The following is a 14,966-nucleotide window of genomic DNA, read 5'->3' on the forward strand; positions in this document are numbered from 1 at the left end:
TACCCTTTTTTTCACAAAAATTTATTAACAGTAAATTAAAAATTCGCGAACATAATATTTTTAGGCCGAAACGGGGCTACGAGTACTCAGATGAGACAACTTGTATCGGGGTCTGTAAATGGGTGTTTTAATTATTATAAAACGTACCTACGTACTTAGCTGTGTAGGACTATGTTATTTTATACAATTTAAAACTCATTTACTCTGTATAATTTTGAAGTGACATCATCGTATTATTGGTGTTAATAATCAGACAAATTTTGGTTAGCGTTTTATCATCTACCTACTTGATATTCTTAATATAAATACAAAATTTGACAACAATCGGCCCAGTAGTTTCGGAGATTATCTGTCCGGGACGGCAGACAGACGTACAGACGAACAGACAGACAAACAGACGGAAACGGGAGACCTATTTATTCGTTCTCTAGAGGTCATGAAAGGTCGAAAAAACGTAGACGGACTCAATTACAATACTTCCTTCGCTTACGCTCGGGACGTAAAAATATACATATTTTAATAAAAAAAAACGCTGCTAGACCATAAAATTTATTTTTAAAGTAATGATGTTGACAACACCAACGCGTTCCTTGTTTAGTTCAACAGTTACGGTCAAATAACTGTCAAATAAAGTGTCAAATAGCTGCGATGCCAACATTATTATTTTATAAATAAATTTCAAAGCCCACTAGAGGATTTTACATCGATCATATGGTAGGTGTATTTATTTAATGGAAAACATAAGCATACAATTGAGATGCGGTATTGCTTTTGTTCCAAGAATGTCTTGATTCGTTATTTTTTTATTTGTTTATTTTTTTATTTAAAATACCACAGGTAACATATTTGTCCTCACTAAAAAGTTATTGACGTCATCTTTAATCTTTAATTTTTCCACCTACACAGAAACTTAAGAACGACCACAAATATCTGTGTTAAAACTTTAACAACCAAAAATTAAAAAAAAAGATTCTCACTTTAGAATTGTCGTAATTTTGTTTAGCAATTGTGTAAAAATGGAATTTTTTAGTGATTTTTTAAATATTTCAAGTACAGAGCAAGATAAAGTAGTACCGTTGTTTGATTATGATTAGCATACATTCAAATTATTTTCGACCATACAGAGTGTTTTGTCTTTCTGACATAGCACATAACTTTAAGTTTTTTTTTTTTTAAGTAGAACACCCTATTTATTTTACATATTCTCATTAACCTTTCCCTACATTCAGCTACCACGTTGCCACGTTATTCCAGTTTTCTTGACTTTTTTTGGAAATGCAAGATTTCACAAAAAATCCCAGTTTTATTATTTATATTCCAATATATTATGCAGAGATAATCGTACGTGTTTTATTGTGGTAACATTAAATTCAGTTTTAATGTACAGTGTTTATAAAAATAAACTAAAACGCTACAATTTTCAAGTGTCTGGTTTTCAGTTTTTTTCAAATAGAACACTCTATATTTTATTATGGTATCTTACTGTATATCGTGTTATCTTTCTATAGATATGTGGATCTGTCTCTTAAAAAAATAAAAAATCGCAGTAACTACCAAGTTTAAATATAGGAAATACTTAATACAGAATGTTCTATTTGAAAAAATACTCAAATCTCGATATTTAAAAATTGTTTTTTTTTATAATATGTATAATAAGACTCGGTTTTATTATACCACAACAAAGTGCGTAACTTTATTTATATCTCCACCAAATATTTCTATTTTAATTGTAATCGAATCTATCGGCCGATTGGCTACTTTCAAATTTTTTCTATGTGTCACAACTCCAAAAGTACGAAAAAATAGGTCTCCCGTTTCCATCCGTCTGTCTGTATGTCTGTCTGTCTGTTCGTTATCGTTAATATGGTAAATTTTCAATCAAAATGAAACATATTTGGTTGTCATCTCAAAATTTTGTCGAATAAATTATATCTAAAATGTGTAAAATATAATGAGTCTATACTTGTGATTTATCAATACGTCCATATTTTTTAGAATTGTTTATACAGAGTGATTAAAAAAAAATAATAAATGAATATACAGCGTATTATTGAAAGGTTCGTACAAAATAAAATCGGCAATTGGTCTCGAAGTATGAGTCCTAAAAGTAAAAAAAAGTTCAGGTAAAAGTGTTGTCCTTTTAGAGATAAAAAATATTAAAATTTATGTCCAAATTGGTTGTACGCCTCTGATAAAAAGATGATCTTTCGTTTCTCTAGCAACATTTAGTCTTGACAAAAATTTAATTGTTACACTTGCTAGGATTTATTAAAATAATAATTAATTTTACCTGTTTATCCTTCAGTAGCGTCTGAAAAGGTTGGATAAGGGTTAATTTTCCCCTTATAATTTTGATAACACAAAATAAGTTTTTCAGACTTCTTTGACTTCGCGAATAACTGTCAATTTTGTTGTACGTACCTTTCAATAACACACTGTATAATTATATTAATAAATAAATATATCTTTTTATCCCCCACAAAAATATTGATGACGACATTGTGTTTACCTTTTTTTTTATTTCTAATAATAACAACTAATGAGATATCGAGAAGCGATTGACTCACCTTGTATATACATATAAGCCTTTGAAATCCTGTTATCAACGTTGGGTTGGGTATAATTTATTAATTTAAACATATACAAAATAGCGCGTTGTCTTGCGAAAATTTGAGGGAATTAATAATGAATTAAATGGTCCATATATTACATCTACATGTTGTGAGACATCCTGTACAAGCGCTTATCAAAAATAAAAGCCCGACTGACAAAGAAATGGCACATCTAGAACACATTTTTAATGATGATTTGTTGAATAATTTTTGCAAATTTAAGGAATTTTTTGGAAGCAAGCAGTATTATTAAATGATTTAATTTCTTAAGTCCTTAAAAGCTAAAATAATTTATAAAAGTTCAGGTGAAGAAACATGTACTGGTGTTAATCTCAAGTGAGATTTATTTCATTTTTAAAATGACGTCATCGTTTTCCTGGAGGACATAAAATATATTGTGTTTGGTTTTACAATGCTTGTGTTAATTTTGAATTAGAGACAAAATTTGAAAGTGTTCGGTTCCGTAATAAAGTTAGGCATTCGTTAAATTAACCTTATTTTAACATTTCTTTGGCTGTTGCTCGATTGGGAAATAAAAATGTGAATTTTATGACTGCCGTCAAACAACAGTTTCGCCTTACTTCCAAAGTTATATTTTACAAATACTTATTTCACAATGCTAAGAACATCCAAATTTTTAAATAGTTAATTCATATCAAAAATTCTTAGATTTTTTTAGTTTGGAAGATTTTGAAAATTTAGATTTTTGTACAGAGATACTCAAAAAATAATTGAAATATTTAATTTGTTTAAAAATATACAAGCTTTATTAACTAATACTTGTCGTAGATACTTAATTTTTTAGATTAAGTACAGCATTCTGTAAAAAAAACCGCTACTTTTCGTATGGATTCAGTCAATTACTTTTGCACTCGTGCACTAAATATTCTGTCGTCTAGAGGTAAAATCCATTATTTTGTTGGTGTTACAAATGTTTTCTTTTAGCAAAATTGTGGCATGGTAATTACGAAAACCAGCCGCACAAATACATAACGGATTCATACTCAACATTGTAATGCCTACCTACTTGTTGCATCTTCGTTGAATAGTGCTCTAGTTTTCTTTCATTCAGGAGTAGATACAGTTTGAATTTCCGTTATGTATAAGCAGCACAACATATGTGTCGGTAGAGTACCTAATTAATGTGAGATACTGGAATGTTCTCCTCTTTTTATACAAACATAATCTCTCGCGAAACCCGTTAAATTAATGTATTAAGAAAAGTTTTCATAATTAGGTTTATGAAATTTTATACCTTTTTTGCAGACTTCTGTTATATTTTGACACAAATTGATGCGCACTCAACTAGAATGACTTTTACTTTTACCAAGTCGACCAGTTATACAGGAAAATTAACTAAAGCAGACATGAAGTTATGTAACAAAGATTGTGTTAATCACCAAGAAAAAAGACTACAAGATCTGCTGGTCATTTTATCGAAATTGTATTTTTGTAATCTACAAAAAATACAACTATCAGAGAGATGAATTCTTTGACATTTGTGTCCTTTAAAACGAAGGTTACATATTGTCAAATCAAGCTACCTTGATCTGGTGTGGGATTATGACAGCTGAAAGTCATTCACCTCACCTGAACTATTCAGATCAAGTGTGCTGTGCTTCCGTCCTGTCATTTTTGACATTTAAAATTATAATGTTATTATATAAAGCAGAATTGATCTGAGCGTAATTTTCAAATTACGTCATGGCTAATTTTTTACTTACTTGGCGTACGCTTTCTCGAGCAGTCCTGGCCAAAAATAGTCAGAATTTTGCGACTGCAGGAAAGCCAGCCGCCCATGCACAGTAGGTAGACGGTCATCCACCAGAACCTCGGTCCATTCGCCGCACCACCATAGACGAAATCGAAAGACTCCGGCATATTGCTCTCCATTAAAAGACTGGTCTGCCGGCACGACTCGGTAGAAAAGTCCTTTATTTAAATATAAAACTCCCAAACAGGAGACAAGCCATCTGTCACCTGCAAAACGAGAAACAAATCTTATCTTTAATGCTGTTTATGACCACGGAATTAGGTGGGTGTTGAACAGGTAGGCAATTTCACGAGATGATCGTCTCCGAATGTGAAAATGGATTGGATGCATCTGCTGGGAAGGTTGACTATGATGAGATATTTCTTTACTGATAACGATTTTGAAAGTTAAGAAAGCGCCATTTTCGGAAATAAGACTTTCTTAAAATAACAGATGCGGACGATAATTGCTACACTTTCTGTATCAAGTTGGTTCGTTTATTGAGCTATTAAACTCGATATTTAAATGACAAAATCCGCAAATTGATTCGAAAGGAATCTTTATTGTCTCTGTGAATTATAAAATAAATAAAGCAATACTACGTCTTGACGCGTATTTTTCAGTAAAGAATTCTTTTTGAGATGATGTTATAACTTTGTGGTTTTTGACTTTGAAATGTGCGGTAACACTAATCGTAACATTAAAGTTTTCTCAAAATTCGCGAATGTTCTGTTCTCACTCAGTCAGTATTAGAATTTAGAAACATTTTCGAAAAATTTTGTATGTTATAAACCATACAATTTTGATGGTGTATGTATTTTTTCAGAATAACTAGATCTTTAAAGTTAAAATAGAGTGGATTAGACCATAGACGTAGCACATAAGAATAAGTTTAAAATTTCAAAATAATGAGGTTTATTTTTTACAGTTTATCTCTAAATTGTAGTCAAATACTAACACTGATTTCATGGTTACAGAACGTATTAGAATGTATTCATTTTCTCTTTTTAAGTTGATAAGGTTATAATAAAATATATGAAATAATGCTTAGCAAAAGAAAATATTTGAAGACAAATTTATTTTATTATTTTATTTATTTTAATACAGAAATTATTTAAATAATTTCTCGAAATTTTCAATGTAATATTATGATTACTGCTACCAGTCGCACATATAAAAATATTTAGGGATTATTAATAATGGGTGTTGTATTAGTTTTACCTTTTGTAGCTGACTGTACATCGCTGAATGTCTGCGAATCTGAATTGAAAAAAAAATAAATTTTAGAGCACGTCCACAGAAGTCATTTTAACTTTTTGAAACGTTTTAAATTTAAAGTTGACTAACTAATACACCCTAATCTAGCGTCAAAATTTCTTTTAATGTCAATTATGGTGTCAAAGAAAACTCTAAAACGAAGTATTTTCGCTTCGTATTGCTCTACTGATGGCTTACTTGTGTTTGCAGTGTTAACTACTGGGTAAATAATTTTAATAAATGATGGGAGTTCGTTACACTGAAGTTCCACTGTATTTAATTAAAATTCCACCAACATATTTGTGTACTCTCTTCCTGTATGAATGTGGTTAACATTTTAAATGATAAATTGTAAACGTATTCGTTGATGATTTAAAAGACGTCAATGTTTGTGTATACCGTGAATTTTTGAAAAAACCAACGCTACAAGACAATAAACAAATTTAAAGAAACTGCCATGGTCACATTATATTAATAAGAGTTTATCAATTATTTTATAATGGAAAGTCGTAACCTTCTATTAAATTTTTTTTCTTTGGCTAACAATTACAGGAAATAATAGACTGGAAGTTATACATGTGGAGAAATGTATTAGCAAATATATTTAATGTTGAAAAAGATTAGTGGACGACTAGAAGGACGAAAATGGAAACACGATAATAGAAAAAAAAGGGGGGTAATAATCGTACCTATCGCTAAAGGTAAAAAATTAAATTTGAAATTATTTTGCATTGACTGTTGATAAAAAGCTCTAAGATCTTTTAGACTATTTTCGCAATTAAGAATGTAACTGTTTTCGTTTTAGTAGTTTTGGAATTTTTAATATTAATTTATCCATTGAGTGGTTCAGAAAATAATTTTAGAAAATGTTTATAGGTGTTCAATTAGAGTTAGTAATAATAATCACTTCATTGTAAAATTATTTAATAATAAATTGTATTATTACTATTATTAAAACAATATAACTCTGGTCCATGGTCATATCTCGTTACACTGGTACCTGGAGTGCCTTAATCCCTCGCCTTAACTTCTGTACAAACTGATAAGAGATTGTAAATTTTGTATAAATTTTAGGTCTCCCTTTTTAAATTTCAATTTTAAAATCCAGGATATTAGACAACGTCAGAATTTTATATCGCAAATAGTTTTGCAGTATAATAAAACTGGACACAATTTTGTAAAATATGTCTCATAATAACAGAATTGTGTTATAATTTATAACAAATTTTGTAACTTCATATTTGTCGGACTGGAGTTAAGGTACGAAGATTAGTGAACGCCCGACCTGGACCGGAGTTGAGGTTCTCCGAAAAAAATTATGTCTGACAAAATTTGTATCTTGTAGAAAATTAATAATGTCTTTGAAAAAGATGTAGTAAAATTACCTTATACAAATCTTGAATTTTTCAAAACATCTAAAAGTATTGTCATAACTGTATTCAATTTTTTCGTTTTTATTTTCTAAACGTAAGCTAGGGAAATAATGAAATCAATTTGACGAATAGACATTTTCATTTTTCGACGTTTGTCTTGTACAATACAAAATTGTAGGTGTTTTGTTTTTCCGATTTTATTAAACACGCAGTCTCCGAAACTATTGGTACGATTACGATACTTCTATACTTCTGGTTTATTAATCCGTCTTTATTTCTTACCTTCTACACGTCTAGATTTTGGGAAAAAAATGTACAAGATAAAACCTACTGCTCCAAAAATTCTTAGATGCCTTAAGGTAATTCTAAAATTTTGCAAAATATGATGCGTTTCCTCTTGCAGTTTCAGTTCAAAACTGTACAACAAAACTTTACAATATATCTTAGAAACTACTAAATTAATTGTTCTGAAAATTAACACATGCTTTGAGGTTGTTGTCAGCTTGATAAAGATCGATTTATAAAAACCCACCAAAATATTGATGACGTCACCTCCAAAGTTTACTAAATAATCCTATTTAAAATCTGTAAAATAATATGCGTTTATGTGTACGATTTATTAAACCACCTATATGTATTAAAAAAAAAAAATGTTGCCAATCTGGATGAGAAATAGATCCTTACATGGGATACTTATTCTTATTAAAAATTGATCTAAGGTTATTTAGACAAAATTTCCCTCGCCTTTAAATCGAACAAATCCAGTTTTTTCGAAAAATTATAAAATTTGATTTTGCAAAATTTGGCAACAATCGGTCTAATAGTTTCCATGATTGTCTGTCTAATGAAAATTGACGCAGACAGGCAGAGAGACAGATGACAGACAGACAAACGGGCGCGGGAGGCCTACATCGTACTCTAGACGCCATGAAACGTCGAAAAAAAACTAGCCATGCACGCTTATGCTTGGGAAATCAATAGTATAAGACTATGATTTTTTACTATATCCAAATAATTTTTTTGATACACATATTTTTCAAAATTAATACTGCATATTATAAATTAATCCAGTAAAGTCCAGCAAAATATAAACGCCGTCAATTATTTTATGAAAGGTATTTAGCGCATTAGAAATGCATTTACTAGAGAACAAATACGGTCCTGCAAAAGTACAAGGGTAGCGACTAATTTTAATTGACGGCTTCGTAAGCGACTGGAGATTTTACAACGGCAGTACTCATAATTGGAGTCGTTTGCAGTTATCTTTTGCTGGACTTTACATCTCACTAAATATCAAATCATTTTACTAACATTCAGTTTTCAGTTGTGAAAAACATTTCCAAAAATACCAATCAATTACTATATAAATATATTAGCCCTTAAGGAAGTCTAGTAGTTTATTTTTAAAAATAAAGTGCGTTAATAGAACTGATGTAATTTGCCTTAAAAGATTGGTAGTCGCTACAAATGTCACTGTCAAATAACAAATAAGATAAACCTTAAAAGAACGAAACTATATTTTTAAGTAGAATTAAATTTTACGGTGAAGTGTACTACTGTACATTATTCGTAGCATTGATTATAGTTTGGGTACTTAGATTATCCCAGACAAAATAATTGTCATAATATTTTGATGAAAATTACATGATTCATCTAACTGCACCTGTGTAGCTCTGGAACATCCAGACTAGTTTAGATTTATTATAAACTGCAGATATCGGGTATTGCTTTGATTGTCTTCGGCTTTATACTTTGTTAATAATAATTTATTATTGTGAAAATTAACTTCAAGTGTTACAACCTGACATTTGTCGTACCAACTACGACAAAATTCCCCATTTTTTTTTAATTCCAATTTTTATTTTAATATGGAATTACATGTTTCATAAGATATTTTGGAGCACTTATGTCTTGGAAAACTCGTTTTCTAATTTTAGGATCCCTAATCTAAAATACTTAAAGAGACTAACATTCACTTATTCTCTCGACCAGCTAACCCTAACTGAAGTTGGACATGCTTGTCTATGTTTAACCCTTTTCTTAATTTATTACTTCCCGAGCATAAGCGAAAGAAGTATAGTAATCGAGTCCATGGGACGAATGGCCACTTTTATATTTTCTCGACGTTTCATGACCCCTACAGTACGAAAAAAGTAGTCTCCCGTTTCCGTTCGTCTGTCTGTCTGTCTGTATCCATTTTTATTAGACATGTAATCTCCGACACTGCTGCCAGAAAATTTTGAGAATACAATACTGTTATTTTTAGTATTACACTGCTCCAATCCAAGCTGATATACGTGTCCTTGCAAAAATGTTGATGACGTCATCGCAAAATTGTGTAAAGAAAAAACTTAATTCGAAAATGCTAGATGTTTCATTGCACTTCAGAAGCGAGGGAAGTTCTGTCGATACAACTTTCGACCATTTTTTTTTTAATATAGATACTATTTGATATTTGAAACTTCTAAAAAACAGTGAAACCTTTTTGCTTTCGTCAAGAAGGAGTGAAATAACAAGAAAATAACCTTATTGCTTTCATGACACTGGTATCTATTGAACCACGTAAAGAGCTACGTGTGAGGTCTTTCGCTCAGCACATAAACAACACATTTGAAAAGAAAAAAGTCACTGTGTTCTTTGTTTATAAAAATTGATCGAACGAAGGTAGTACATTAAAAAAATAATATGAAAAAATATAGAAAAGTAGGAAGAGAGTTGAGCACATATTCTTAAAAACAGTTATTAGTTATTCGAAGCTCTTTAATTTTAAAATCCTCTGGTTTCAAAATAACGAATGTTGTGTTATACAGTCAAGAATGAAGATATTATTAAAATATTTAATAATAATAGACTCGTTAGTTTAATAACAGTTTATAACTTATTGCTCATAAAAATCACTGTTCCGGTAAAAACACGAAACAAAAACACTTTCGCTATATACATGTCTATGCTCCCTCAAGCGTAATCTTGGTTGAATCAAATTACATTCGTTACGTTCTATAAATTGAAAATAAAACCAACACCGATCATAATTATACCATAAATATAATACCGCTTTTCGTTTTCGATTTCATAATCGCATACTCCTCTTATGAAAAAAAACCAAAAACAAATTCGTTAAATTGATAATCACAGTCCACAAATAATACACTCCCGGTTTTCCTTATAGAAAGCACGGCGATCTGATTAAAGCCCAGCTCAATGTGTTATTTTAATGGAACAAAAAGAGCAAATAATAATTGCTGCAGAGCAGCCGGATAGAGCTTACTTCTAAGAAACTAGTTTGATTTCATCCTGGCGATAAGATAGATGCTCTGTGTAATTATCTTTTTTTTAATCTACCTGCGTGTACAAAGATATAATTCTTCATTACTACTAGCAGGCTTCGTTTTATTTTCGAGGAGTAGGTTACATATTATACTGGTAATAATGGCTGATGTCCATACAAGGCCAAGCAATCAATATTTTCTCTCTTTTGAGTCGCACGTGTATGATACAAGACGAAAATAATCCGCTTCTAGCTACAAAGTGATAGCGAATAAGGTCAAGATGATGGTAAACTTGTCGCCAATTGATGGAATGGTCCACTTTGTGAAAACCTGTCACATTCCCGAAAATTTCAAGCTAAAGAATTTACCACGGTGGAAAAATCTTAGGTATTTAGTAAAACTACGACGTAAGCGTTGCGTTATTTAATGTCTTTTTGTGTTTATTTAATGTACACGTGTATACTAATGTGATGCTTCATTAGAATATTATTCTGCATAATTGATGTACAAAGTATCACCAATTTAAATTTCCAGCACTTACGATAATCTTAAAACGTTTACGAGTTGTTTCAGAGTTAAATTGTAAAATGTTGCTATATAAATTTGATTCGTTTTCCCGATAATCTGGATGTTTGGGATAAAAAATCGAGACGATTCATAAACCACGACTGTAGAAGTATGTTATTTTATAAAATTTAAATAACATTTACTATGCAAACCTTTGAGATGAAGTCATCATATCGGTGGTGCGGAGGATTATACAAATTTTGGTTAGCGTTTTAGCATCTACATGATATTCCTGATATAAATACAAAATTTGACAACAATCGGTCCAGTTGTTTCGGAGATTATCTGACTAATATAAATCGATACAAGGAATTTTTAATTTTTCCATGTTCTATTACCAAGAAATGTTAATTATAATAAAACAAAACAATCTTGAGTATAATTAGGCCCGCATAGACAATAATAAATTTTATTAACTCGGGACTGAGAAAAAAAAAAGAAGATTCTTAATTTGAAATATTACTATGAGTTACATTGTAGACTTACATAGAACATGTCTACGGGCAATAAATTAACTTCAAGTCAAAATATTTGTGTTCTCCAGATGTGATTCAATATTTCTAAAAAAAAAAGTACAATTTGTATAATATTTCAGGTTTTTGCAAGTTTTTTGCATTTTTAGACATAATGAATTTAGCAGACAGTTTTTAGACAAGGAATCATATATACAGCAATACAGCGAGTTAACATATTGTGGAACAAGATTTATAAAGAATTAGAAATACGGTCCAAAAACAAATAGCTGTTCACTTTTTACAAGACCTACGTTTGAAGAACAAATTTGAAATTCTTCTGGTTGATGTCAAAATTTTTTAATGGCAATATGTAAAAAATTAGTCGAAGGTTATTTTATTTATATTAGAGATATAATAGCAGAGATATAACAGAACAAATCCAGCTTTTTCTAAAAATTATAAAATTTGATATGCGAATTTTATTTTTTTGGAAGGATGCAAGAAATACTAATGATAACAGTATTGTATTTCCAAATTTTCGGGAAAATGGAATAAGCCGTTCCCGATTTAGTCAATAAAACAAATTGACTCATTCCTTGATTTTTATGAGTCACTCTGTATAAGAAATTTAAGAGCTTTTGATGCATTGATAAATCACAAATATAGACTTATTATATTTTTCACATTTTGGATAGGATTTATTCGGCAAAATATTGAGATGGCGTCAAGGGCACAAACAGATATATTTTGATTGAATATTTATCATGCTTACGATAAATTTAAAATGTCTGCAAGATTTCAAAGCATTCGGTTGTGCAGTTCTTGATCTAATCAATAAAATAAATTGACCCTTTCATTAATTTTTTGTCGCCCTGTATAAGTAATTCTAGAAAATAAGACTGTGTTGATAAATATTTTGCGTACTTCAGAGAGGATTTATTGGGCAAAATTTTGAGATGACGTCATTAATTTTTTGGGAGAGAATAAATGTATAAATTTTAATTAACGATTTACCATGATAACAATATCCTTAAAATATTTACAAGATGCAAAATATTGTTATACAGTTTTGAATTTTTTCCAAAAATTCTGCGTTTCTAGGGGAAAATTTAACACGGATTTATACACCACAAGTGCAGGAGCATCTTATTTTACAAAATTTAAAAAACTTACTAAGTATTATAAATTTTGGAGATAACGTCATGGTGGTGGGGATAATTAGCAAAATTTTAGTTAACTTTTAACCATCTACATCATATTCCTAACGTACATACAAAATATGAGAACAATCGGTCCAATAGTTTCGGAGATTGCTTGTCTGATAATAATAGACACAGACACCAGACAGGCACGCAAACATATAGACAGACAGACAGACAGACAGACAGACAGACAGACAGACAGACAGATAGACAGAAGGAAACGGGAGATCACTTTTTCGTACTCTAGAGGTCATGACACGTCGAGAAAATACGAAAGTGGCAATTCGCCCGATGAACCCGATTATTATACTTCCTTAGCTTATGCTTGGGAACTAAAATGTATAAAAAGTAACAAAAATATAGAATTTAATACAATGATGCTCAAACATTTTAGTTTTCCACACCTATAATGTTTGAACAACAATTTAGATAATTTTGGATTGCTACTTTTGAAATAACAATATCATCACTGATCAGTAATTCCTAAACGATAAAAAAAAACACTAAAATTTTGCAAGCTGGAAAAATATGATAATTTGGCCGTATTAGTTTTTCTTATCAAATATAATGATGACGTCATAAGTTGGACATTATGATTGACACTTTTAAGTTTGTTAACAATATGTATGTCGTGTGAAAAAGTGGCTTAAAACTGCCCAAACTTTTTGTTAGATTTCACTTAAGTTACCTATTGTGTTGGACTGAGACACTTCGTACTTTTTTTAATAAAAAGCATCACAATTACTATTTTGGAAGAAGAAATAAATATTTAAATTAAATCACCCCAATGCAATTTTTAAAACTTTAAAGTTATATTATTCTTAACTGAATTATTTATAATCAAAATTTTTAAAATTATATGCCATTATTGTAATCGTAAAAAACATTTTCTCTAAGACATTTTAAAACTACCCCACAAAATAATTTCAACGATAAATTTTGAATATGAACAGCAAGGGTATTAAAGAACTTAAGGTCCATAATAATTAAATGAGTTCTTGAAGATAACAGGGAGTTTAATGTTTTCGTCATCTGTCGTGGATGTGTACATCAGTTGTAGATATATGTATTGTTACGAAATAAACCCATTCGCCGCCCCGGTACGACGCCCCCGGTATGGCTCATCGGCCAAGCTGCGCGGCGTTCTCTAAAGGAAAGCCTGGAAGCAGATGTCGCGACGGGCCCAGAAAACCCTCGAAGCGGCGTCCTCGATCCAGGGAGAGAAACGTATAGGTTTAACGAGACGCCACCTTCGGGAACGAGGATGATTCAGTCAATCGAGTCCACGAGAGTACAGTCAAGTTGCGCCGGAATTATAATCGCTGTGTAATATTCAATCGTGTAATTCGAGTTATCAAGAAATAAATTGTTGAGTTTTACCCACGTCAATTTTATTCACCGATCAACATAACAGTATAAACTGGAAAATGTCAAAATACCTAATTGCATAAATGTATCCTTAACATCGTCCCCATACCCTAAGTTGCTCAAAATTCTTATAACTTTTTGGTGAAGACCAAAACTAACGTTTTGTGTGAACACACAAAAAAATATTTTTAACATAACAAGATTTTACTAGAAATCGCTGAAACTAGTCTACGAGTAAAGAAAATACTTTTCGACAGTTTACATGTTCTTCAAAACTCAGTTTTGAATCTAAATAAACACCAAGAAATTTCACTGAGTCAGTATATGAGAAAAAAAAAAATACGACTCAACAAATTTGCAGCAAACCATTCTGGAATATTGAAGTGTTATTCATTCATGTTCCTTTTCATCTTTTCCATGTTCGTGTCTCCTTTAAACGATGACGTGTCATCAGTAAATAAATAATACAAGGTCAGTGCTTGGCACGCTGTTTCAATTTCATTAACGCATATTAAAAATAATGCTGGACCAAGCATCGAGTCTTGAGAAACTCCACACGTAATAATCTGATTACTAGATGATACACCACCTAGTGATGTTCTTTTTCTACTAGATAAAATTTTCATGTATTGAAACTTAAATTGTTAAAGTTATAAAACCCCTGTTAAAAAGCCTGAAATTGGTTAAGACTCGCTGCAACGGTCGACGCTCTATTGTCACACTGCCACGACTGAGCTGATTCGTACATCAACTAAAGTGATTATAGTCAACATAGCTAAGAACTATCTCGATTAAACCCGCTTTCAGATAGGCAAAGAGACAGACACTGAAATCTGTTTGTTAACTATAATTTAGAGGGCGAGGTGGCGATTGCAATTTAAGAATTTAAGTCTGTCTCCAACATTTTCTTCGGATACCCTGTTAAGTAGGGGAACGAGGGGCTTGTTGTAACAGGGGTAAGTTGTAACACTAAATTTTTTCCCAGAATTTAAACTCTTTAACGTCAGGTTTTTTACTGAATTTAATTGTTGCACCATAAGACATCATGTCATCACAACCACTGTTCCTTCAGCCAACGCAGTGAGTGGATGTGTGCACGTGCTTCGTTTT

General features: G+C 31.0%; 1 protein-coding gene across 2 annotated transcripts in view; it reads right to left on the reverse strand.

Moving 5' to 3' along the window:
• Calpc (Calpain C) overlaps positions 1 to 14,966 on the reverse strand; it is a 72,493-nt gene that overhangs the window by 12,299 nt on the left and 45,228 nt on the right. Inside the window, exons 4-5 of one of the 2 annotated variants that reach the window (XM_064064414.1) lie at positions 5,587 to 5,625; positions 4,337 to 4,592 (exon numbers count right to left, since the gene is read on the reverse strand). In XM_064064414.1, coding sequence (XP_063920484.1) covers positions 4,337 to 4,592; positions 5,587 to 5,625 — 295 coding nt within the window. The remainder of the gene's footprint in view (positions 1 to 4,336; positions 4,593 to 5,586; positions 5,626 to 14,966) is intronic. The other variant, XM_064064415.1, reaches the window with a different exon arrangement.

Source organism: Zophobas morio, unplaced genomic scaffold (genome assembly GCF_036711695.1).
Source record: "Zophobas morio isolate AGI-343-1 ecotype UQ-CSIRO unplaced genomic scaffold, CSIRO_AGI_Zmor_V1 ptg000024l, whole genome shotgun sequence".
Lineage (NCBI taxonomy): Eukaryota > Metazoa > Arthropoda > Insecta > Coleoptera > Tenebrionidae > Zophobas > Zophobas morio.